General features: G+C 37.5%; 1 protein-coding gene across 1 annotated transcript in view; it reads left to right on the top strand.

Moving 5' to 3' along the window:
• The first annotated feature begins 1,797 nt into the window (after positions 1-1,797).
• Positions 1,798-27,157, top strand: part of LOC149211759 (uncharacterized) — a 78,922-nt gene continuing 53,562 nt past the window's right edge. The window contains exons 1-3 of the mRNA XM_089388473.1: positions 1,798-1,977; positions 2,107-2,115; positions 2,549-2,673. Of these exons, the coding sequence (XP_089244599.1) occupies positions 1,798-1,977; positions 2,107-2,115; positions 2,549-2,673 (314 nt within the window). The remainder of the gene's footprint in view (positions 1,978-2,106; positions 2,116-2,548; positions 2,674-27,157) is intronic.

The following is a 27,157-nucleotide window of genomic DNA, read 5'->3' as shown; positions in this document are numbered from 1 at the left end:
ATACCTAACCCTAATCACAATAGGTTACCTCAACCCGTGCAAAACATAGAAATTCATCCCTTTCCTACATACATGATCACTGCCATTCCTGTAAATGAAATTCAACTACGATCAGGAAGGACAATTAACAAAGGAAAATCAATTGTCATCATCCAGGAAGAGTTACCCTCCATGTCATCTGAAAATTATTCACGAAATGAAAAACAACAACAGAAAGAAGAAGAATCACCTGAACCACCATACCCGGAAAGACTGATAGTAAAGAAAGAGGAAGTACTACTTGAATATGACTTGGAAAATGAACTTAGGAATGTCTGTATTAAAATCCCACTTTTACAAGAAACTAGAGGCATTCACATATACACTAAAATTTTCAATGACCTCTGCATTAAGAAGACGAGAAGAAAGGGGCATAAGAATCAAAATTTCAAAATCATGAGCCAGATGTCCACAATGATCTATGACATGCATGCCAAATATAATGACCCTAGGATCTCCATTGTCACTATTAAAATAAATGGAGTACTTCTACCTAACACCCTGTTAGATTTACGAGTGACCATAAATGCAATGACTTATGAAGCAATGATGTCACTACAGCTACCTGAATTGAAAACCACCCCTATCCTCTTAGAAATGGAAGATAAATCTGTTGTCAAACCAATAGGATCCTTGGAAGACATAGCAGTCACTATGGCCTCTTGGAAATACCCTATAGATTTTGTAGTTATTTCTCCCAAAACCTCTAGACCTGGACACCCTGTGGTCCTGTGGAGGCCATGGCTGGAAACTGTTGATGTCGTCATTGGATGCAGGAATGGGGAAATGATTATTTCAAATGGTTCTCACAATCAAACCTTGTCCATCTTTCCACTTGCTCAAACAACTGCTGAAATACCATTATGGCTCGAAAACCCATATGGATACGAAGATTGCATGTTCCCCTTGTTAACATTAGATCAATCTAGAGGTCTCCAGGAGCATTTTGATGAGCATGTTTTACAACAGTTCTTAGAAAAGAGTTCTTGTATCAATTATCATATTTCTTTTAATGGTTATCAGCATGTGTTTAGTGATGAGTTTCAGGAAACCTGCCACCCGGCTATCTTTGCCTCATTTGTAGCGATGGAGGAAAGCCATGAGCCCACCACAGAACCTGTGGAAATATTCAAATGGAAAATTTTACACATTGGTGCACAATTGACTACAAAACAATAGCAGTAGTTGATGAGTATGGTTTGTGAACAAATAGGAGAATTCACATGGGATTACTTGGATATGAGAGGTATACATCCAGACACTTGCATCCATCATATCTACAGAAATGAGGAAATAAGACCTGTTTGGCAACCAAAAAGGCATATGAACCCAGCATTAAAAGACATCGTTAAAGAGGAGCTTCAGAAACTTTTGGCCGTATATGTCATTTACACCATTTCTAATAGTAAATGAGTGTCACCCTTGGTAGTAGTTCCAAAGAAGAAAGGAAAGTGGTGAATCTGTGTCGACTATAGAGAATTAAACAAGGCCACATTGCGCGATTATTTTCCATTGCCTTTCATTGATCAAATTCTAGACACGCTTTCAGGTAAGAAATATTTTTCTTTTGTGGATGGTTATAGCGAGTACAATCAAATTCAGGTAGCCAAAGAAGACCAGGAAAAGACTACTTTCATGTGCCCATGGGGTACTTATGCATATAAATTCCTTCCTTTTTTTCTTTGTAATGCCCCTGCCACCTTCCAAAGAGTTGTGATCATTTTCTCTGATCTGATCCATGACTGTGTGGAAGTCTATATGGATGACTTCACAGTCTATGCGGATGACTTTCTACAGGCTTTGGAGAATCTAGAAAAGGTATTAATCCATTGTCAAGAAGCTGTTCTAGGCCATCATGTGTCAATTGAAGGGATTCAAGTTTACCCAGAAAAAATCGAGGTAATTTCACGTATCCCTATTCCAAGCTCGCAAAAAGAGGTAAGAAGTATTTTAGGGCATGCAGGATATTATGGACAATTTATTAAGAATTTCACTAGAATTACAGCACCATTATTTGAGTTGTTAACTAAAGATACTAACTTTGTATGGAATGTTGACTGTCAACAGGATTTTCAGGTATTGAAAGAGTAGATTATCTACCACTCCGGTGCTAAGAGGACCAAATTGGTCCTTACCTTTTCACATTTGTATAGACGCTTTGGACACTGCGCTACGAGCAGTTTTGGGACAAAGGGAAGATAACTTTCCCTATGCCATTTACATTTTTCGCAAAAATCTCTCTCCCGTTAAATTAAATTATACGGTTACTGAAAAAGAACTGTTAGTAGTTGTGCATGCTATAGGAAAGTTTAGACATTATATTACCAAATATGAGACATTTGTCCATACCGACCATTCTTCTGTTAGATTTTTAATGAATAAACATGTTATTAATGGTAGGATAACTAGATGGTTTTTTCTTCTACAAGAATTCAATATAACTATAATTGATAGGCCTAGAAGAGATAATTTGGCAGCTGATTTCTTATCTCATTGTAATCTTATGCAGGGAAGCATGCCAATGCCAGTGCCCAACAAATTCCCAGATAAAGCTCTATTTGCCATTTCTACTGTTACTCCTTGTTTCGTTGACATCACCAATTATCTGCAATCAGGAAAACAACCTCAAATCCTGTCGGCCCAAGAAAGGCACAATATAGTGTAGCACACTACTAGTTACTCCTGGATTGAGGGAGATCTATTTTATCAAGGACTGGACTTGATTATGAGGCGATGTGTGCGGGAGGATGAGATGCATGATATATTAAGTGCCAATCACAACGAGCCTTGTGGTGGCCATTTCACCAACAAAATAATGGCATATAAAGTTCTCCATACTAGATACTATTGGCTGACCTTATTCAAAGATGACAAGAAGTTTGTTCTAAGTTGTGATGCTTGCCAATGAATGGGGAGACCAGTTTCCTCCGATGAAATGCCTCTTCAACCACAAATTTCTATTGAATCGTTTGAGAAGTGAGCATTAGACTTCGTAGGGCCCATCTCTTCAATGTAAAATAAGAAGAAACATATTTTGGTATGCACTTATTATGTCACCAAGTGGGTAGAAGCCAAAGCATTGTATGCTGCCACTTAGAAGGAAGTAGTAGAGTTTTTGTTCGAATACATATTTACAAGATTTGGGGTGCCTCGTGAAATTGTCACTACTCAAGGAACCCAATTTACATCAAAGTTGGTCAAGGCACTCACAGAACAGTATCAAGTTAAGCATCTCAAATCGACCCCCTACCACCCCCAAGCTAATGGGCAGGTGGAGTCCACGAACAAAGTGTTGGAATCTATCCTTACAAAAACAATTCAACTGCATCACAAAGATTGGGAAGAAAAGTTACCAAAAGCACTTTGGGCTTACCGGATCACTTGAAGGAATGTGACCGGACACACACCTTACGAATTAGTTTATGGTAAACAAGTGCTCTTGCCCATCGAATTCCAGGTAAAAAAATTTAGAAGTGTTGCTTAGTTGGGCATGAATTAAAATGAGGCTCAAGAATAGAGATTGATGCAATTGAACGAGCTTGATGAGATATGAAAATATGCCTACCACAAAACTACATTAGTACAGGACAAAAGAGCCCGATGGCACGACAAATTTATTAAGAAGAAAATCTTCCATCCAGGTGACTGGGCATTGTTATACGATAGTAAGTTTAAGCATTTCAAAGGTAAATTTTTCAATAGATGGTTGGGACCATATGAGGTAACTGAAGTCTTTAATAACGGTTCAGTTCGTATTTGTACTATCAATGATGATAATATTTTCTTTGTAGTAAATGGCCATCAACTTAAATTTTATCGTAAACCACCTTCACGTGATCAGTTTTCACATGAATTTCGAGAGGATCCACGATTGGAGCTAATTCATTTCAATAATCAGCTCCTTGCTGGTTCATATAATCAACTGAACCAGCAAGGAGCTGATTATTGAAATGAATTAGCTCCAATCGTGGATCCTCTCGAAATTCATGTGAAAACTGATCACGTGAAGGTGGTTTACGATAAAATTTAAGTTGATGGCCATTTACTACAAAGAAAATCTTATCATCATTGATAGTACAAATTATATATATATAGATAGATAGATAGATAGATAGATACAAGCAGTCCTCCACACAACCCATGTAAAGTAAAGGAGGAATCCATCAGAAGGAAGTTTATTCCTTTATCTAGGTCTAGTGGATTATCTATGGAAAAGTGTTATATATCTAACCCGTAAATATTATAGATCTGATATGAAAATATAAGATAATGCAAATAAGCCCGAAAATAATATGAAATGCTTCTTTATTGATCAAAACCCTTAAAGTAGGGCAACACCATACATTCACTCCTTAAGGAAGGAGAACACTCCACAAGCCATATGCCTGTTCATACAATAATCCTTGATGCGATTCCTTCACATGGAGTCTCTAACCTCTATATAGGACTCATACATACAATAATATGGGTCATTACCATGGTTCCCTCATACCATCAACTAATACCATGGGCCCATTACATTATTACTAACTACTTGTGGTCCCTTACATGATATAGGTTAACCACCTTATTTATTACTATGGCCCATCCCATTATTACATTATTACCTTGGGTACCTCCTTTGGTACCCCATATTATCCCCCCTAGGTATATAACACTCCACTCCCCTTTGCATGTTTCATCCCCGAAACATGGGAAGAACACAAATAATAAGATCTACTCAAAAGAGTAGTCCACTGGTACCATGCACGTGCATATAGCCATCCAAGAGAAAGGTGAACCCTCGGTCTCGCTGGTGCCTCGCTCGCTTGAGATGGAAGTTGACCATGGCAGCTCTTCTGTGTTGATGTGTAGTAGGTGGATCTTCGCTCCTCGCTATCCGTCATACGAGGGTTGTTTTCCTTGTGGCTAATTGGTTGCCATCTTGTTGGTTGTTTTCTTGTGGGGTGATGTGGGTGATGATATGTTGAAGTTTTAACCCACAGTGTCTTTTTCTTTAATTCACCCTGCTGTGGTGCCTATTGTGGTGTCTTCTTTTCCAATATGATTTCAACCACTAAGCCCTCATCTGATGTACCTGTAACCTTTTTTGCTTCAGCCTCTGTTTCTATTTGATTATCTATCATCACTGGCTCATCATCTAATATTTCAGACCCTGGAACATCTTCTGCTTCAACATTTGTGGACTCTAGCTGTTTATTGATGGAAATATCCTGTAATGTGACTTTCTTCTTTTTATATCAGAGCTTCAAGAATTTCTTCTGCACATTAATATTGATAGTACCCGCAGATTCCATGCGAGGATATCCCAAAACAACATCCATATTATCCATCTCTGAAGTATAAAAATCACCATGCAACACATACTTATCCATAGAAAGCTTCAAATCCTTATAAATTTGAACATCCTCATCATCAACTTGTGTATTTTCAATTTGTTTTTCTAGAACTTGTAAGTTTTTTGCCAAATTAACATTGATGAAATTATGCTTGCAACTAGGATTTATAGAAACAATGATCTTCTCTTTCTGAATCAATCCATGAACCTGCAATAAGGATATACCGGTATGAAATAGCCCCACATGTTTCTCCTTATCTTGTTTTTTGGCATGAGACCATCTGTCTAAAAGTAATTTTTCAAATTCTTCATCGGGCAAGTTGAAACACTTCTTTTGGTTAAGGAATCCCCACCATGTGGCTGCCTCATCTTTAAAATTAGCTAGTGCCACCCATTTCCAATTGTGTCTAAATAACCTCTTGTATTCATTTATGTATTCTTCAATAGTAGGACTCTTATCATTCCCTGTAAAAAATTCCTTGCTAGAAGCCATGAAGGTTTGGAAAAAATTCACTTACTTGGCAAAAATTTGAAATTGTCACAGTTTAGTCAATATTGATCAGAATCCCTATTATGACATACTTTCGGAAATGGAACAACCATTCTGCATCTGCCCATGTGATAGAAATCTTGATCCAGACACTTGGAATTTCAGATCTGTGCTGCAACTCTCCGCCGTCACCAAAATTTCTGCAAAAAAGAGCTAATTTTAAATCAGCGATATCTCCCTCATCCGGACTCCGATTTAACTGATTTTTTTTTGAAATTGAGTGCGTTTTCACACAGAATCTAGATCTACAATTAGATTTTGTAGATATTGCACCAAGACATCCAAATATGTGCCGCAAATTCATCACCCTAAAAAATTGTCTGCAACCCCACTGATTTTTAAATCAGTGATATCTCCTTCATCCGGACTCCTATTCAACCAATTTTTTTTTTGAAATCGGCTATATTTTCATAAATAATCCGGATTTTCAATTAAATTTAGCAGATCTTGCACAAAACATACAGATCTGATATAAAAACTCACCGCCCCTGAAATCCTGCAAAAATAAAAAAAATAAAAAAAAAATAAAAAATAAAAAATCTCCACTTTTGTGCCCAAGAAAGTGCTCTGATACCACTTGTTATAGATCTAACCTGGAAATATTATAGATCTGATATGAAAATATAAGACAATCCAAAAATAATATGAAATGATTCTTTATTGATCAAACTCTTAAGGTAGGGCAACACCATACATTCACTCCTTAAGGAAGGAGAGCACTCCACAAGCCATATGCATGTTCATACAATAATCCTTGACACTATTCCTTCACATGGAGTCTCTACCCTCTATATAGGCCTCATACATACAATACCATGGGTAATTACCATGGTTCCCTCATACCATCAACTAATACCATGGGCCCATTACATTATTACTAACTACTTGTGGTCCCTTACATGATATGGGTTAACCACCTTATTTATTACTATGGCCCATCCCATTATTACATTATTACCTTGGGTACCTCCCTTGGTACCCCATATTATCCCCCCTAGGTATATAACAAAAAGGAACTGGTGGAGTCTCCTTTGGAAGCCTTCAGACTCTCTAAATATGAAGCTCCCGAGTATTGAATGATACAGGCTCGTAAATGAAATGGACCAATATTAGTCTAGGGATTCCTTGAGCATAGAATTGTTTTTTTTTAGGCTCAAGGTAATGATTATGGAAAGGAAACCTAGAGAGTCTACTTGGGAAATTCAAACTCTCTAAATAAGAATGCCTCGAGCACTAACTACTTTAGGCTCGCTAAAATAATAAGGTAGTAGTAGTACATGGATCCTTTGGGTTGTGAATTATTCTTTTCCAGGTCCAAAGGAATAAACTACGGAAAAGAAGCCCCTTGGAGCTCTCTTCTAGCCATTTCTAGCTCCCCAAAAAAGAAATACCCCAGGCAACTATCATTCCAAGCCTGGTTAAAATCCATGGGTTGATAAGTAGTCTCTTTTTCTGAAATAATTGAGCAGCCTGAGATTCAATCTAAAGGTTCCGAAATCAGCACAAATAGCTCATATCTTATACTTTGTCCAGCTTCAGTTGTTCTTTCATGAGGATCTCAGAATTTGATTCCTCATATTTCTCAAGATACCTATGTTTCATGTTTTGATCAAAATATGATGTGTCATTTTCTGTTAAATATTTATGTTATATGCTCTGTCCAGAATGCAACTCATATTTCATACGAGGGTCCTGAGATCTTGCCTAAAAATTGGGGCCTATAACCACACAGTGCTATCACAATATGCGCAAGAAATTTATTGTATCATAAACATAATCATCTTGTTTTTGTTAACACACTTTGAGGAGTCAGGGCCTGACTTCAAAAGCAAACAAGAAATGATCAAGGCTACCAACTCACTATGAGTTAAGTACAGGTTCATGGCATCAGTACTTGATTCGCCAAAGGCATGGTATTGCAATCCTCCAGAAGCAAGGCAACGGGCACATCATTACAGAAGGTGTGGCTTCAACACATCAATTGCACACTTTACACAAATCATTTAAGTGGTAAAGGTATGCACTTGTATTTTTCTTAAGTTTAACTGACAAGTAGTTGAAATTTTAATCATTAAAGGATGCATCTGAATCTATCCTGTGATCACCATGATCATACATCCTATGACCTCATCTATCTATTCCCGATCTCGTAAACACATATCCTCCATTATGCTAATAATACATCACCCCCATTGCCATGATATATTCTTGCTATGATGACTGCTCACCCACTTGACCATCGGTTCATGACACCCTTTGTCATCATGGTAAAGATGCTCCATCTCATAGCCAAAATGCTCACATGCTCCATCCATGGATTGCACACTGCAACCATTTGCCCATGCTCTAAACCAGTCAAGGATGGGATTATCACCATCATGGCAATCGATCCCTGGTATCTAATCCATCATTGCCACAGTCATTCATCTCCCATTAAAATAGAGATCGATTATGAGCATGGGCGGAGGGATAATAAGAAACCAACAACATAGTCAATTAAAGAAAAAGGGGAGTTCAACAGAATGCAGGCGCCATGGGAGCAGAAAAACATGAACCCACTTTTGTTTAATTTCTACGCAGTGCAGAATATGAACAATGTAAGGGAATTATAGAGGAGAAAGGATGGATGATCTTTTTACGGAGGTTTCAGGGCTATAATGATCAAGTCGCAATGGCATTCGCTCGAAGTTTTAATGGTGAAGATGCCCAAGTCGGTGACCTCCACTTCAGCATCACAGAATAATTAGTGAGTCAGTCTATTGGGCTACTAGCTGTTGGTGAGCGATTTTTCAGTGGCAGCCAGTTAGACATACCGAATTGCACCATGTTCCTAAAACTAGCCTATAGGTCAATTAGTTGGACGAAGGGAGTGCTTCATAACTGCATAGAGGACCAATGGCATCCACTCCTGATAATGTTACAGTGCTTTGTGACCTGTGAGGGAAGGTTTGTTGTTCTATTCCTTTATCATATCAGGCTCATGGTTCATTTTGTTGAAGATAGGCCACTAAAAATTCCTTACTTCCTAAAATCAAGCTTGCATAAAATGGCAAATGGAGTACCTTCTCATGGAAAGAAGCCCGAAACTGCACTGTATCATCATAGTTTAATTAAAATTTTACTGGTGGCTGAGCTTAAGAAATGGAAGCAGTAATGGGAGGACTTCCTCATTGAAGCATTCCTTGGACAGGAGACACAAATCAAGGGCAGGCAACACGTAGTGGGCCGCTCCTTAAAAATCGATGATGTAATGCCCCCATCTAAGTCTGAGTCCACACCTACCCATTCCCCTACCCTAGTTCTAAACCCCTCATACAACTGCAGATAGTTTAAAAGATGGCAAAAGGAAGGGTTCAGTGGAAATCTCGCTGGGGTCGCAGCGAAAAAGGAAACACGATCAGGAAAACCCACCCAGCCAGAACTAAGTCCCATGGTAGAGATCGATGCTCTGGAATCTCCATTATATCCCTCCTTCAGACCCGGAAGCACCACCCCTAAGGCTAAATGCTGGAGTCCCGTGTTCTCCTACAAAACTCCCCCAATTCCCATAGCTGAAACCTCAATTAAAGCTTGCCATTGGACCCGCAGCATGGCTCCTACCTTGCTAACCAATGTTGAGGGCACTAGCCTTATGCATATTCCTATTTCATCTTCCTGTGATGATGATTCTCTGCAATCAAAAATTTCCCTCAAGGAAGAGGCCACTGCTACAACTAAGCTTAAAATCCCTGAGGATATTGCCCGGGATCTGGAGGCTTTATCTCCCACTAGACCAATAGCAAGCAAAGACACTACACAGGTTATTCTGCATCAGTCATCTAAGAAATAGAGAGGCAAATTGTTGGGAGGAAGTACCTCACAGCAATCAACGACCCCATCTAAAGCCACCACACTAGATGCTAAAGAAAATTTGAAGATCAAGCTTATCAAGCTATGGAAGACAATCGCCAAGCTTAGAGAGCAAGAAAATAAATACAAGGTTTTATTTCATTTTGTAAAAGATGTAAATCAGCAAGTCAGGGACTCTAATATGAAACTATATGCCCAGAATGATGCCTTGACAAGGAAAAATAAACACCTTATGAGATGGAAAGCAGCCCAAAATAAGCCTGTCAGACGATTGAATGCAAACAGATTAGTACTGCAATTTCAAAAGTGTTTGCCACCTATCTGACAAGCGATTGAGGTTTTAATCAAGACTATTGGTCTCTAACCAGAGTCTTCTTCAGTTGAATGCAGTCTCTTTTTTGTTGGATGCATGAGGGCATGCATCAAGATCGGCGTGGGAGGATGTTGATACTCTATTTTTTTCCTATTAATATCATCTTCAATCCCCTTTTTACCTCTTTTTGACACTATGGAACCTATTTCCTTGCTATTTTGCTACCCTATCATGATCCAAATCCCTATTCAAGGTAAATCCTTTTATGGTTACATTTGGCTATTTGTTAGTGGATTTAAGCAGATATAGGTGGCTGATTCCTAAAACTAACTAATTATTATGATCAAGTGTAGATTTCCCAGCAAATATGTGCAGGAAACTAATGGAAAGAAGCAAATGGTGTACCTTGGCTCCTTACTAGTGTACTTAAACGTTATATTCGGATTTGGTACTCAAACAGTGCAATGGATAAGAATTCGTGCGCTTCTGGATGATGAGATGTCACCAGCTTTGCAAGGAATGCATTTGATCAAAAGATCTTTGTTCTCTTTTCTCTTGTTACGGCATACACCAAGTTTGGGAATTGGTTACAAGTTGTTGGACCAATGCGGGGTAGCCGTTCGAACCTATTTTCTTTGAAGAAGTCGACTTGTTAAGACTGTTATAAATTATTATTATTAGTTTTTTGTTTAACTGTAATTAAATGCCTGTAAAGGCAGGGGATGTAATATGTCAAGTGGGTGTTAGTTATAGTGAAATACTTTTCCATGAATTATATAACTCGTCTTTAATAATATCAAAATGTTTTCGCTCTGAGTTTGAGAGTAAGCATTGATGAATTGCTAAAGATAGTCGATTGATTGCGTTTGAGATTTCTTCTTTAATGTAAGTTTATCTACCTCCCAGGTGCGACCAGGGCCCACCCATCTGGGTTTCTTTGTATATTACAGATAGAACCACAGTGTGATTAGTTACGATCAATTTTACTTGCATTACGAATTAGTTTAGATTGACTGTATGTGAATTGCATTCATTTGGTTGTTTAAAAGAGTGTATATGCATTAATGTTCTTTCATTCAGTCGTTTCCATAATTCACAGTTGAACCTTGTGTGAACCTTGCTTTGATTTAAAAACAGAGTATGCTTGCTATCATATTAAGTTGTAATTAGCCGAGAAATGCTATATGATCACTTAATGAGTGAAACAGATGATCTATACATTGAAGAATACTGTGATTGTTTTGATCAAGTGAATTTGAAATAATTAGGAATGAGATTTGTCTGGATAACAAACTACTATGCATTCCCTCAGGAACTGGAATGGATTGACTTTTTATTTAAATTATTTTACAAATAATCATAACAGAACTCTCATTGATCATTTTCGGTCTAGTTTCAAGCTGTTTACATTGAAGATCACTTTCATACATGATTGGATGGATCTTTATCAATTAGCTCTCTTTCATTTGATGAATAGACTCTAGGATTGTAAAATGGATCGAGTGGATTTCACATAGCACACCTGTGAGTTTTTCGATGGTTACTGTGATTCCATTAAGTTTAATAGATACATGATCTCTCTAATTTGAGTGTGGATTGATTACATTGAGTTTAGTAGACAAAGGATTTTCCCCTGTTTCGTGTGAAGGTTAATTTTATTGTTCATCGAGATAAATAATTCCCTTTTCTTTGTGAGGTGGTTTATCCTAGTTTTTAGGAGTCAGGTATCAATTAGATTTCAAGCATCAGAACATTGGCTCCACATAAGGTTATGTACCAGTAAGGGTTGGTGTGGTTACAAAAGAGTTTAGAATACAACTTCTTAAGGGTTGTTTGGTTGAATTATTAGGTGGCAAGTTTGAGTTGTTTTCATCAGATTGAGACATGTAGATTTCTTAATTGCAAGTATAACAATAAACTAAGTGATAGAACAAAATAGAGTGATTGCTTTAGATTAGTACTTAACTTTCAAATATTTGTTAAGAATTTAACCCACCATTAGGTACATATTGATTGTTTGATTAAGTTTCTATCAGTATAGATTGCTCGTTTGATTAAGAATTGAGTTGTTATAGACTGCTTAGATGCTTAAGGAATGAATTGCGGTTTGTGTAGATTGATTAAGGGTTGAATCATTATTAGTGCAGGTTTGTTTGTCTACTTAAGGATTGAATTTCTATCATTATAGATTGCTTGTTGAGTGTTGAATAAATTGTTATAGAAGTCTGGTACCAGCATTATGGGTTTGATTGAGTAAAGTTTTGTGTGAGAATAATTCCATTTTGTCTCTTAAGATTCATAGCTCAGTCGTTTGTTGAGTTCAGATTTGAATGCTAGGATTTGTAAAGACTTTTGAAATCTGATTGAATTTGATTGTTGGGTCTGCTCTTGACAGCTAACTATTTGTGAGTGTTAGTGTGTTATTACTCCAAGAATCATTATCAGGAAGTGTCAAAAATTTAATTTAAACCTGAACGAAGAAAGCACAAGGCAGCTCATGTTTATGAACCCCGGGTTGACAATTAATATTAAGGGATTTAATCTGGCAATTTAATCTCTCAACAAGACTCGCTTCCACCCTCTCTCTCTACAGTGAAAGAATCTTGACACAAGTAACACTGGCGCTCACCAGGCACGTGTGCCTCGAAGACAAAGCATACCACTCTCCTATGCTGACAAGGAAGATCTAAGGCAAACATTTAAGATAATGGCAACCGGGCCATCATACGGGATAAGAATCTTACACCAAACGGTGTGGGGTCAAGTTGGGACTTCATACCAGGGAGATCCCCTGAATTTTTGTGGGTCGAACACCATCAACATGTCCTTGTTGGCTTCAGGGGGCTTGGACCCAGGTTCATAGTTAGTTGTGCTAACAAAAAAAAAAAACCTACACCACTGGCCCTTTCGGAAACAGCCCGCTTAGCAGAGGCTGTAGTGTCACCCGAGGCAGTATTGGGGGATGATAGAACCAGTTTTTTGTATCTAAAGGCTATGTAATGTTGGGGGTAAGGTGTTTCTTCATTATAAGGTTTGATCTGACCTCCACGAACCTTTATTCTCAAAATCCTCAAACTTAAAGAAAATTCCAATAAGCAAACTTATGAGCTTTGCCTAAGAGTCTAATCATGCATAAAATAACATATAATAGTACATCTAGATCTTCGTGGTGTAATTAAGATAACCTTACATATAAATGGTATTCAACTAAGAATAAATACAAAAAATACATAAGTATACATTTCAGACACAAAATTTCTTCAAATACTCTTTATTATTCCATATCTTCAATACATATACTTTCAGACCATGCACACACAACTGCAGGGGCCCACACACTCAGTTGTAGACTTACCAAGGTCTTTGTGCACACAATAATAGGAGACTTCCCCTTTGCCCAAATACAAAAAAACAACAGTTCTAACTCTAAGAATCAATCTTGACATTAAACTTCCTTTACTTGACTTAACTGCCTAATGACTCCTCAATGAACCCCTTTTATAGTCTTCACATTAAATTATCATTGTCCATGAACCATGGGCGGAGCTTAATACAACTCATCCCTTTACAAAATAAGGGTCTTTGAATTTCCTAAAAGCCCCTTTGACTCTTAACAACCTGCGCTACTCGCACTAGACTCCTCAAAATGAGGAGTCTCTATAATATCTTATCAAAACTTGACTTACAAATTAGAAAAACTTAATGATGTTGGACCATGTCCTAATAGGCCCCCAACACAAAGATTTTACTCGTCCTAAGTCACTGTGTTGGTATGTCCTCGATGTGTTTTTTGAGGCCACAGAATTCTAACTTCAAGGCTTGAATTTATGCGGTACACTATGCGACAACCTGTCGAACCTCTTCAACCAACTTATTTGTAGTTGGCCCTTCGACTTCTAATCCCATCATCCTATACAACTGTTGAAGCGCTTTGAATCTACTCTCTACATTGAATGACAATTGGCTTGCTTTTTCATCCCACAGTTGCGTCCTTATTGAAATGATAGAGGCCTTTCGACACAACTGATCGAACTGAGTCTGTATGGTTTTCCCTTATTGGAGTCTATCAAACCTCTCCATAGGTGCTAAGGTCCATGTTGCTTCCCTTATCTCATCAAACTGCAATTTCTTCTCGTGGATGTCAGCTTCAATTTTCTATAGATGCGGGCCCTCCTATAGCGAGGCCCACATTTCCATCTTGCTTTCAAAAATTTAGCTACAGTCTTTAATTGCAGCAACAAGAACTTCCATATCTGTTTTGATAGTAGCCTTTCCCTCCTCTAAGACTTCTAGAGGGGTGGTAGGATGCAACTTCATCTAAAGCTCAGAAATATGCAACTGTAGCTCAAACCCCACCTTTCCCACCTCGGCCTTATATTCTTTCACTGCGGATGCCAGCTTCTGTAATTTCTTTGTCGAAACTACCTCTGCTATAATCTGGAATTCAGGAAGCTCACCGCATACCTGTGTTTTTGTTGCTTCTAGCTACTAACTGCATGCAATGACCTCTTCTCATTATTTTAGTACCTACACCTTTTCCTCCAATATTTGCTGGTTTTTAGTCTTGACTAAACTGATAACCAGTAATGCTCAATGTTCCCAAACCCTAGCTCATCAAATACTCCTTGATGTAGCTCATGCAATGACTGAATGGGGAGCGCCACAAGTTTAAGTCTCACATTCTTCATATGCAATAGGCACACCCTGTCCTTGAAAGTCTCAATATGTAATGATCCCTCCGGAAACTGCACTTTACGGAGGTCTATGGTAATCTTTATTGTTGAGGCTATCATGCTCACTTTCTTAGGGCTCGCTTGACCCACGCTTACTTCTAGAATGCCTATCCGTACTTGAAATTCCTTAAGGCCCCATTGGACCTTCGTTAAGACTGATTGGTATTGCTCTTCGATGTGTCCCTAGATATCTTCCCTCGTGGATCTAACAGTATCCCCAATTTCATGAAAGTCCCCTCCGTGAAGGCCAGTGGTTCGATGTTGATGGACTTGTCCAATTTTTGTTTCTTCTATGCACCACTAGCGCTCCACTTCTCTCGCTTCTTGATAATGAATGGAGACTCGAAGTCCTCCGTGCCCAAAAAAGGGTATGTGCCACCCTCTTCCTCCTTGGTAGTTTCTATGTCGATTGTGCGCTCTGTCTCTGGCACAGTGAGTTCCTCCACGTCAATCGTGACCTGCTTTAGATCTTTCTTTGGGTCTTTCTTCAAATCTTTCTTCTCATCCTTCGTCTCTGCAATGGTCTTACTTGTGCATGTTGTTGTCGTGTCAGTTGGGTTGAGCCAATCACTTGACCACTGAATGATAATAGCCAAAATATTTTCTTTTGTTACCAGAAATGGCAGTGCATGCCAATATTCCATCAAATCCTTCCTGGCACACATATATACATTGTGAAAATCAGCCTTGAACTTTGCAACGTCAGAGTATTGAGAAAATAGGGCAAGTGAGAACCGCAAGCATTAATTATTCACGATGCACAAGTCCATTTCGAACAAAACCCAAATAATCTTATTCTCCATGGCCCTTGTTGGGTCTTTGGATGCCCACAACGAGGCATAACATGCAGCTTCACAGATATTTGGGTCCACCATTGTGAATACTCATGTGTTCTCCAACCTATTAATGCAATCAAAAGTAACAACCAGGAATAATGAAACGAATTCCCTTGCCCCTGTGCTTCGCGACAATCATCTAGGAATTCCTCACACAAGTACCCCGCCCAATTGAACTAGACCCTTAGTTGCATTGTGCAACCAAGGAAACAACAAGGGTCGACACTTCATCTACGCGACACTTTCTCATAATCTTCTCGGCTAAAATATAGGCGGAAAATAGCACAACCTCATCATTGTAGGAGCTAATGGCGTAGCCCCGGGACTTCTTGATCAATCCAGAGTCACTCTTCATTTGATATGATAGTTTCTTCTCCTATGAATTACCTACAAAGGCGTCATCCGAATGCACCCCCTGACAAGATAGTGTGGTAATTTGTTTGATCAGTATCTCATCAATAGGGATGGGCGTCTCGAGCCAAAGACAGTCATCATGCACCAGAGCGAACAATTAGCACACACACATAGTATTTATATTACTACGCTCGAAATGCGGAACATACAACATGTCCAACAATTAAGTAATTAAGGATTCTGTGATCCATATCAAGTTTTCGAGACATGTTTTCGGTGATAATCACATCAAAATTCATTTGTTGATGCGTTTCGAACCAGCAAGTGTGGTTCATCATCAGGACAAGATGAAGAATCAGATCATGGTAAGAAGTTAAGTCGATAGACTGACCATTCAAATGGATAGAAAGAAAAGACTACTTTTGACAAAAAGAAACGACTACATTTGACGAGGCTTCAGCTACAATTGACTCGACCAATAATTAGGGAAAATTTTTATTAATTAATTAATTAATTAGTTAATTTGTTTATTAAATTTATCTATATATTAATTTAAATATATAAATAACTAAATATATATGCTTATAATTAACTAAAAATATTTTAACTATGTTTATATGTAAACTTATTTATTATAAATACCATGTTTAATTAAATAAAAACTAATTAAAAACTTAAAAATATATATTAGTTAAATTTTATATAAATTTATAAACATATATATTAATTAAATTTTATTTATTATAAATACCATGTTTAATTAAATAAAAACTTAAAATAAATAAATAAAATATATATATATATATATATATATGTTAAATTTTATTTATATTATAACTATATATAAAACTAAATATGTATGGTTATAATTAACTAAAAGAATACCATGTTTAATAAAACTAACTTACAAATATATATTAATTAAATTTCATCTACCTAAACAAAGAAATTAAACCTAATACATTATTATTAAGGGAAATTATTCTCTTCTTTTCATTTTTAAACCTAATAATATATATATATATATATATAGGAATATTGTGAGATAAATTAGAATTAAAAATAAATCATAATAATAAAAATAATAATGAATAAGTACTAAATAAATAACAAAAAAGGAAAAACAACAAATAAATAGAAAAGAGAACAGAGAGGAAATTCAAACAATTCATGAGATGAGGGAATAAAATCAAAACCGAAAAAGAAATAAGTAAACATAAAGGAAAAAAAAAGGCGGGGGAGGTTCTACGAGGAAAGAGCAGGGATCCAACAACTGTTGATTTTCCATCCATCATCCCTGTGAAGATTACTCGGCCTCCTTTCGATTTCAATGGTCTCCCTAAACTTTCAGCAATGAAAAGGAGAAATCCCAGCAATGACCCGGACCTCCCCAATGCATGTATGATGTTTAGTCTTCTCCGTGTGTTCTACCAAAGCTGAAGACCAGGTCCTCCCATGCTTCATGTCGGTTGCGTGCTCGTGAATCCTCTGAATAATAGAGCACCCAGTTTCACGAACATAGGGGATCCCACAAGAACATGGAATAACATAAACACCTTTCATATCCTTGGGGTCAGCAGGGTCATTTACAGATCTTAAGGAGCTGTGAATGGTGTTAAGGGGTCTAAAGGTTGGGGGAACATTATGCTTCCTTAGGATTCTCATAATATTGTCAATGGTCCCCTGGATGAAAGGGAGATGCACCCCTGAGATTCGATCTTTAGGGTCTTTCTTAACCTTGGGATCTCTACCAGCTTTGAGGAAAGCTTTAAGACCTTGGTGCCTACTATATCCGTTATTAACAAAAATGTTAAGGTGATGGGCTTTCTATTTATAAAGGTGGTTTTCATCAGAGATTCTCGGTGCAAGAGAAGCTAGCATGTTGAGAGCAACAAACTTTTGAGCCGGGAAATGATGAGACTTGGTATGAAGGTATTGCTTAATTGAGAACACCAAACAATTATGCATGTTGAATTCCAGTAGCCCACTACATTGGTTCAACTTGTGTGACATCTGCTTCTTCATAATATACGGATCTTAGGTGTTGGTTGGGCTCAAACTGTAGGTATTTACTTCGATCATTTAAATCCAAATCTTCAATTTTTAGGTGTGGTACCTAGGCCAACAATTTTCCCTCAATAGGTACGTCCTGAGGTAACAACAGAGTGAAAACTTTACATTTAATAGCATCTAGGTCCTTCGTGACCTTGGACGTTGGCTTCCATGGTGGAAAATACGAAGGCAATCCAGAAATGGATTCGACTTCTGCATCGCTAATTTCTTTGAGTCCAGTGGCCAATTCCTTCTCATCCAAGTCCTGCGGTTCCATTGATTGTTTGTTTTTATCCATTTTTCCATTCTCTCTGCTCGATTGGAATTTTCCGCGACGATTTCCAAACTAGGGTCTACTACGATTTTTTCTGCTTCTTAGTTGCTACTGTTGAGACGGCAAGTTTCTTTCTAGGGGAATTTGGCATTGTAGTATGGTTAGGCGCTGTAGAAGTCATGATATATCCAATCCCTCTCTGCAAGAATTCCTTCTCGAATTCCAGTCAATTCCACTCATACATCCAACAATTCTCTCATCTCACACAGGTGCAAAATCACAAAATAATTTCTCTGAAAGAAAAGTGTCTGAATATGGAGCGGGGTGCCATATTTATAGCCTTTTCGAATTCAAACCACTTGATTCCTCAAGATCTCCCTCATTAATATGTTTTTGGCAGCAAATTTTCATAGATATTCTCCTTTATTGCACTTCCCCCACTCCTTTTAATGGAAAAATCGTTGTCAAATCAATTGTAGTTGTTCCAACGGTTGCTTTATGGGCAGGATGCATGGGACCACTCCTTATGGCATGGCTATTTCACCAGATCTTCCACCTATGCCATCATCCTAAACAACTCGCAATCCTCCTTCTTCGATAGAATTTCTCCCCAGAAGAGTAGTTTATAGTCTTGCGCTCTCTTTCAACTGCCAGAAGCACTAAGACTTTCCTGTTGTCATGTAGCCATTGCGTAGGGACAGGATCATCCTTGTAAACCTTAAATATACTCCCATTAATCCTGCAAGAAAAAACTTCCCCATTCAGCTTCGTGAGCTAAATTGCGCCACCATCCAAAATATCCTTAATCACGTACAATCCTATCCAATGCATGTGAAACTTCCTTGGAAATTTGGTAAACTTGCTATCATATATCAGGACTAGATATCAATTCTTAAAAGTATGTTACTTAATGTGATGATCATTCCATGCCTTTTCTCTAGCTTTCTGCACTTATTGATGAATGCCAGCCAAAAAACGCTCTTCCTCTAATGCATGTAGTTGTGTGAGGCATTCCTACATTACATAGTGATCCTCCATCTCAATTACAGCTACAATCCTAAGGCTGGGCACTTTATATTCGATCGACATCACTACTTCTTATCCATAAACTAGTCGAAATGGTATTTTCACAATCAATTTCTTACAGGTCTTCTTATATGCTCGTAGAACAGCTGGTATGTGCACATCCCAATCATTCCTATTAACATTGCATACCTTTGTTATGGCATTCTCCAATTTCTTGTTGAAAGCTTCAACAACTCCATTCACCTAGGATGATACGGTGTACTCTTCTGATGGTACATCTGGAATTATTTTGTTAAAGCCCCAATTGTCTCATTCAAGAAGTGTGAACCTCTATCACTCATAAAAATCTTCGAGCATCCAAACCTTGACAAAATAAATTCGAATATAAACTTCGCAACAGTTTTCGTGCTGCAATCCTTCACAAGTTGTGCCTCGGCCCACCTAGTTAAGTACTTCATCGCAGTGATAATATAATGTGATCTTGTCTTCTTCCCTGGTAGATGAATAGGTCCAACGAAGTCAATTTCGATTTATCAAATGCTTGTAGCGTGAGTTATGGATTTAATGGCAATTCATCCCTATGCAATGGCCTCCCGGTCCTTTGACACACATCACACACATTGCAGTACTCCTTAGAATATTTATGTATTGTAGGCCACCATAATCCTGCTCACAAATCTTTTGCGTATTTTCCTTGTCTGCATAATATCCTCGAGTGACATCGCCACGTGCTGCATCTAGAATATTGTATCTTTCATATTCAGGCACATATTAGCGTAGAACTTCATCTAATCTCATCTTATATAAGAATCCTGAAATCACACAAAAATGTGTAGCCTTGACAACTAATTCCTTCTTTTGTTGTGTCATATAACCTTCAAGAGCTATGCCAGTAGATAAAAAGTGAATAATGTTTGCAAAATGATCATCCGCAACTCTGAAAGCAAAGAGTTGTGCGTCAAGTAACCCTTCATCAATATTAGTGGGCTCTTCGCCATTCTCGATCCGAAAGAGGTGATCAAGTCCAACATTCAATCTCTCGGGCTTATCTATCACTTCAAATCATACTACTGGAAAAGAATCAACCACCTACATTCCCCCCCCCCCACCCCCCAACACAGGCTTATTGACCAGGTACTTCAAAGAAGAATGGTCCATGTACATTTTAAAGTGTGCACCTAGTAGGTAATGCCTGAATTTTTGTAGTACATAATCCATGGCCAATCCTTCTCACTCTGTGGTTGAATAGATCTTCTTTGACTTGGATAATTTTTTACTGGCAAAGGCAAATGGTTAATTAATATATCTTTCCCCTAGTTGAGTTGAGACATCTCCCAATGCTATACAAGACACATCCACATGCACATGAAATTATTTCTTCCAATCCGGGAATACTAGGATTGGTGCCGTAATCGTCTTTTCCTTAAGAATATCCAACATTTTTTGAAAATTGTCATCCCAGTAGAATGTAGCATCCTTCTTTAACAGCCTCTCCAATGGGCTCAATTATTCTTGTCGCAAGCATCTTATCGAGTTCTTCTCTTACCTTTTCCTTGTATTTGGGATTCAACCGATATGGGCACTACTTAACCGACTTCACATCTGGTTTTAGATTGATCTTCATCATACCCAAATCTCCTACTATCCCCTTCAAGTCAGAGAACTTAGTTGGAAATAAATCTTGATATTTGTGTACTAATTCAACAACCTTATCCATTGTGTGTTCATCCCAATAGTCACCAATGTTCACAAATTTCAGTTCTGCTTCTGAGCCAATATTTATCTGTAACTGCTCACCAGTTGTGAGATATTAGGGATCTCCACATCAGGTCCAGCAATTTTGCGCAATCCCTCTGACTCAAGGATATTAATATTCTGTGGATCCTCTACGCCTTCTTTTGTAGTAAAATTGTAACATTCCAAAGCATGTTGTAGCTGCGTACTCCAATTAGGTTTCATCCAAGTGATAGGCTCTACGGGTGTTCAGAATATTGTGGCTTTAATCTCTTGAACTGCTTCGTTAATGTATTTGAACCCATCTTCAAAATTGAACGCCAGTGAGAAACTCTCCTTCATTTCATCCTAATCAGTAGTCTCGTGTCGCAGCTTCGTCTCTAGATACCACTTCATTTGGATAACATCCAAGCTATGAATAAAGATATGTGCCCACTCTAGTTGACATACCTCACTCCGTGCCTTAGTCCATCAAGCCAGATGTTTGCACGGATCATCCTTTCTTGTGTATTTTTGATTGATTCGGGTCTTTGTGTAACCAAATCTTAATCTAATCATTCTACGATATTCCTTCCAGTCAACAATATTATCCTTGTGTGCACCTCACCATCTTGCTGGCATACCTCTCAATGCTAGATCTAAGGTCTGGATCGATGCTCCTCTCATATGTCCCTTTCAAAAAGGTCAAGAAACATATTGACATCATCCAAACCATCATAATAAGGAAAATTACATACCTTAGTAGATATAGAGCGTAGAGATTTGGTAAGCTAACTGCATCGCATCATAAAGATCTCATGCAACCTATTATGCAAGTTTTCTAACTCTTCATCTCAATCTGATTGGAAGGAAATGTCATTTTCTCAGTCGATGCTTCCATCCATAATGGAATTGATCTAATCTTCATTTCACGCAGTTAGCTTATATATGTTCTCAATGTCTTCATCTTCATAATAATCACAAACTGGTTCTCTGTATCACGCACCTTCTGTGGGATCCAATGGAACAATCACTTGAAGATCATTCTTGTCAAACACCATGCTTCGCTTCTTTAAATTAATCATTTCTTTAATGTTGAAGGCCTAATCAATCCCAAGAAACGTTAGGTATGGATTAATTTCATCGACTATTTCAATAACTTCAAAGTCTTCCACTACACTTGCGGCTTTTATATTTACAATTACTCCGTGCAGATGACCAATTGGAATTATCTTTTGTTCGTTTGCCATGCATAGCTAAATTAGCCACCACTATAACTTAGGATTCCCCATACGCTCCCAAGTTTTCTTTGGCTGTACATTAGCATCAGAGCCCAAGTCCAGGATTACCTGGTCCACTTCGAAATTACCAATATGTGTTGTCAACCACATCTCCCAGCCAATTCTTTTCTTGCTTCGTTTCACCTTATTTATTGTGTGTTGTTTTGGTAACAAATTATCCTTGTTGGCGCAGTTATATATCAGCTCTTGTAGTACTTCAACTGCCTTATAATCTCGTAATAACTTCATGTAGGTCTGCAGAAATGATTTTAACACCATGGGGTCTTAATCCTACATCCCAGTAACTTCTTCAGGTTTCTCCTTCTGTGGTACTAGTGGCATCTGATTCTTAGACGTAGAAGCACCTAGATCCATAAAAATTTTCCTGGCTTCCATGAAAATCTCTTTTTCTCTATGTAAATCAAACCCAACATTCTTCTCACCAGCTCTTCGAAACCATAGATCTGATACTAGTTGTTTGCCTTCGACCTTGTCTTCACCAGTGGCTATACTACTGTGCATGACTATGTTGATACTAGGATCATCTTTGCGTGGCTTGGATCTCATCATCTAAATATTATGCGTCAGTTGTTGGTTCTTATTTTCCTACATATTCTCTATCAATACTAGGAAATCTTCTATAACATGATCAAATTGCCAAAAATATTGACAAGAAGGGTGAGTTGGATTCTGACAGTTGCATGAAAAGTGTCTTGGTTCTCCACAATTGTAGCAAATGATCTAGCCCCAACCTCTTCCAGCTCCTCCTCCTCCTCCTCTTCCTTGTCCTTGAAATCCTCCACCAGTTGCACGTGAGCCTTGATCATTTTTCACGGGTTTCCACTTGCATTCTATACATCGGAGCCTTGTCCATCATCAATTCATAGCTTTGACAATTCCTTTCATCATGCCCAACCAATTTACAAAAGTTACAAAAGAGTTTCTTTAGAGACTGTAAAAACTTCTGTAATAGATGACAATTATCTGTCGAATGTTCTCTTAACACTTGCTAGATGCTACACGAGGCACTTGTACTGGTGCTTGATCCAGCGGAAGATACTAGCTTCAGTGGGTTGGGACCCTGCAATTATATAATACCAAAATACAAGGCACTGATATTTATGATGACCTTCAATCTTGCACTTCGTGCATCAAACTTCAGAATGTGTTTCTGATTTAACCTCATTTCCCTTCCTCAGATCCTGCAACTCCATATGCAGACATGCTAACTACGGTTGGATCTGTTGAACTCATATATTCGTGTCTTGGATTGGCAAAGCTTCTAGCTTCATCGCGATCTGCAATGCTTCAACTTGGGACCTAATATTCTGCTGAAATAATGGCAATCTTAAGTGAGGTAATAGTGTAGCTATGTATCAGTCCCTATGTTGTTCATCTAAAATCTATAGATTAGCTTGGCTCAGTAAATACTTCTATCATTGATCCATATCCCATGGAGACTTGTCAACCCTCTGCTTGATCTCCTTTTTTTGGTCACACAATGAGCTTGCAACTTTGGCTTCCTGAATTCTGTATTCAACACATCCTTCGTCTCTATCCTATATCTTTGTAACTAGTTGCGCTTTCTTCATGTCATCATCGTTGACCTGCTGCTCCTTCCACATAACTACTATGACAAACCAAAATTGATGAGGAACCTCTGCTCCCTGACCCTTAAATGAAGGCTTTTTCACTGTATTCGCCATAGTGAATAGCGAAGGTGGAGGTGGAGGTGGAGGCATAAGTGTATGAGGTGAAGGTGAATTTGGAGGTGGAGTGGTGGATGTGGAATTCGAGAAGTATCCTAATCTACTAACTACATTGCACCTTTAGGCATACTAGGGCTACTTCTTTCTTCTTCACTTCCAGACTCTCCCAACAAAGGGTTGTATTCACCTCTAATGAACTTGTCTAGATCTACTCTGAATCGCTTTCCACTTCACGTAGATCCAGTCTTACCTCTCTTAAACATTAATTTAAAGTCATAACCCCTTTTTCACACAACAACATTTTAATCCCTGCCTTTAGTGATTTCATGTACCTACCTCTCAAACCTTTGAAGAATCGTGGTTTAGATTCACTATAAGACACAAATGTATTGATTGCAAATTCAGTGATGAAATTTCCCTAGGTACTATCAATTCAGTAATCAACAACCCTTGCAACCTTATAATCAGATCCTTCAAGATGTTTGACTAATTCTGGAGTCTACACAATAGGACATTCGTGCTTCGAAGTAGGTTTGCTATCCACTAATTTGGATAGCCACTAGTGTAATTCCTAGGGGAACATCGAAAAGAAAACTTTGTGCACTTATGTGTAGAGATATTTCTGTAACCACGTTTCTTTTGGAAAATGCAGATTTTGATTCTCCTGAGCTGCAAACTCATGCAACTTTTGATCTATCCACTTCTCAATTTCCTTCTTAGTTGATATCCTCGAACGACACATCACACATCCCTCAAATAGATCCCATTCTTGGCAACAGAACCATTTGTTGGCTTGAGGGGGCTTGGACCCAAGTTAAGAGTTAGTTGCACTAACCAAAAAAACCCTACACTATCGGCCCTTTTGGCAACAACCCACTTAACGGAGGTTATAGTCTCACCGAGGCAGTGTTAGGGGATGCTAGAACCAGGTTTCAGCATCTAGAAGGCTATGTGATGTGGGGGATAAGGCATTTCTTCATTTTAAATCTTAATAGGACTTTCGTGAACCCTTATTCTCAAAATCCTCAAACTTAAAGAAAATTCCAATTAAACAAAGTTATGATCTCTGCCTAAGAGTCTAATCATGCATAAAATAACATATAACAATAGATCCAGATCTTCGCACCATAATTAAGACAATATTACAAATAAATGGCATTAAATTAAGAATAAATATAGAAAATACATAAGTATACATGTTGGGGAAATTATATATGTTATAATTCCAAAATTAAATTATCAATCTGGGACTCGTAAGCTTTGAGGCGCAAGCGTAGGTAATGCAGGATCAGAGCGTTTAATCTAAACTAGAAATGGAATCAATTTATTGTTTAAGTACATAATTTCTATTTCTAATTGAAACTAATTAATTAAGGGAAGCAAACTCAAACAATATGAATAAGAAATTCTAATTAATGTGCAAACGAAACTAACTCTAATTAATCATAAACCAAGCAATAAAAATTATCATTCGAACAATTTCAATCTTAATCTAAGTAATGAAAATCTTAAATCAAACACTGAGATCTATTTAATCTAAATGCAAGAATCTTAAATCAATCAAGATTAACTCAAAAAGACATCAAGCTTATGCTAATTTCAATTCAAACAAAACTAATTATAATCCAAACGATTTAATCTAAGGAAATAAACAATCCAAACAATACTGCGACTAATATAATTCCCGGGATCACACAAAGATATACTACTTTACTTAATCATCAAAAGACTAAATTACTGCAATGACTATTTCAAGGCTAAATTACTTCAATTGCATCGCCAATTCAAACCTAGAGTACTCCTAATTGAAATCGAAATACTTTAACTACAAGATTCGTATTGCATCTAATGGAAAAAAAAATCATTCAAATCAAAGTCAAAATGTTGAACTCTAAGATTTAGATTGCATCTAATAGAAAACAAAATTACTCTAATCAAAATCGAAATGCTGAACTATAAGATTCAGATTGAACTCATCAAAACATTCGTTAATGAAAATCACTCTTCAAATCTAATCCCTATGATTGGAATGAACTACAGAAATTGCTTCCAGGTGATGGTGGGCCCTTTCCACTCTTGGAGCAAGATAGATTAACTCAATGGAAATAAAATTCAAAATAGAGTCATAATAGTTGCAAAGAATTTAGAGATGAAGCAAAATTCAATTAAGATTCAATTGTTATTACAAAAGAGCTTCAATCCATCCTTTATTTGTTCCTTACTTCTCTTCCTTTTACAAACTTCCCAATCTTATAATACAAACCATGGCTGAGCCATTTATAAGATTTACAAGGTGAATTAGTCATTTTCCTCTATTTTGGAAAATTAAACAATTTTAACAAACTAACCCCAAAGATATTAGCATATCTTCCTAACCATGACAAATTTTGGATAACTGTTTGGAGGGAACCTAAACTGTGATATTTTCAACAAAAACCTCTCTTGTATTCGTGTCATTCAAATTCATCTCCTTGCAAAACCGTGCCCAAAGTTGGTTGTCTGGCTCCTTTTGCAAGATTCTAGAACTCTAGAAAAACAATCATTTCTTATAAAACCACCTCCAAGACCTACTTATAACTTTTATAAAAATTTGAATCTTGAGAAACGGTTTTGGATATAGATAATTTGGTATATTTTTAACAAACTGATTTGCTCATATTGTCCACATCACCTCCAGCTACATGGAAATCGACGTCAAACATGGCAGTTTGGATATTTTAGAAATATGGGTTTTACCTTATTTTTATACAAATATGCCTCAAAGACCTCTTCGTATCTCCCAAACTGTAAGTAATTTTAGAAAACTATTGCAGGTAATTAATTCTGATATACGGGGACCAAAACCCATGTGCCATATTTTCTTCATTCCCCTACACCTACACGAAAATCGAGGCATAAGTTGGCAGTTTGAAACTTATTGTAGATTTGGGCAAATTTCTGAATTTCCTTCTAGAGACCCACATGAGTGACCTAGTTGCAATACACATTATGGAAAGGTATTAAAACATTATTTTTGACAATAACTTCTCTCGGTTTCTCCTTAAGCATGTCGAAAATGTCAAAGCCCCAAATTGGTCATTTTCGTACTCTA

Source organism: Pinus tabuliformis, chromosome 1_1, assembly GCF_031772625.1.
Source record: "Pinus tabuliformis cultivar Carrire ecotype Pingquan chromosome 1_1, CPIR1, whole genome shotgun sequence".
NCBI lineage: Eukaryota > Viridiplantae > Streptophyta > Pinopsida > Pinales > Pinaceae > Pinus > Pinus tabuliformis.
This window is presented reverse-complemented; position numbering and strand designations above follow the sequence as displayed.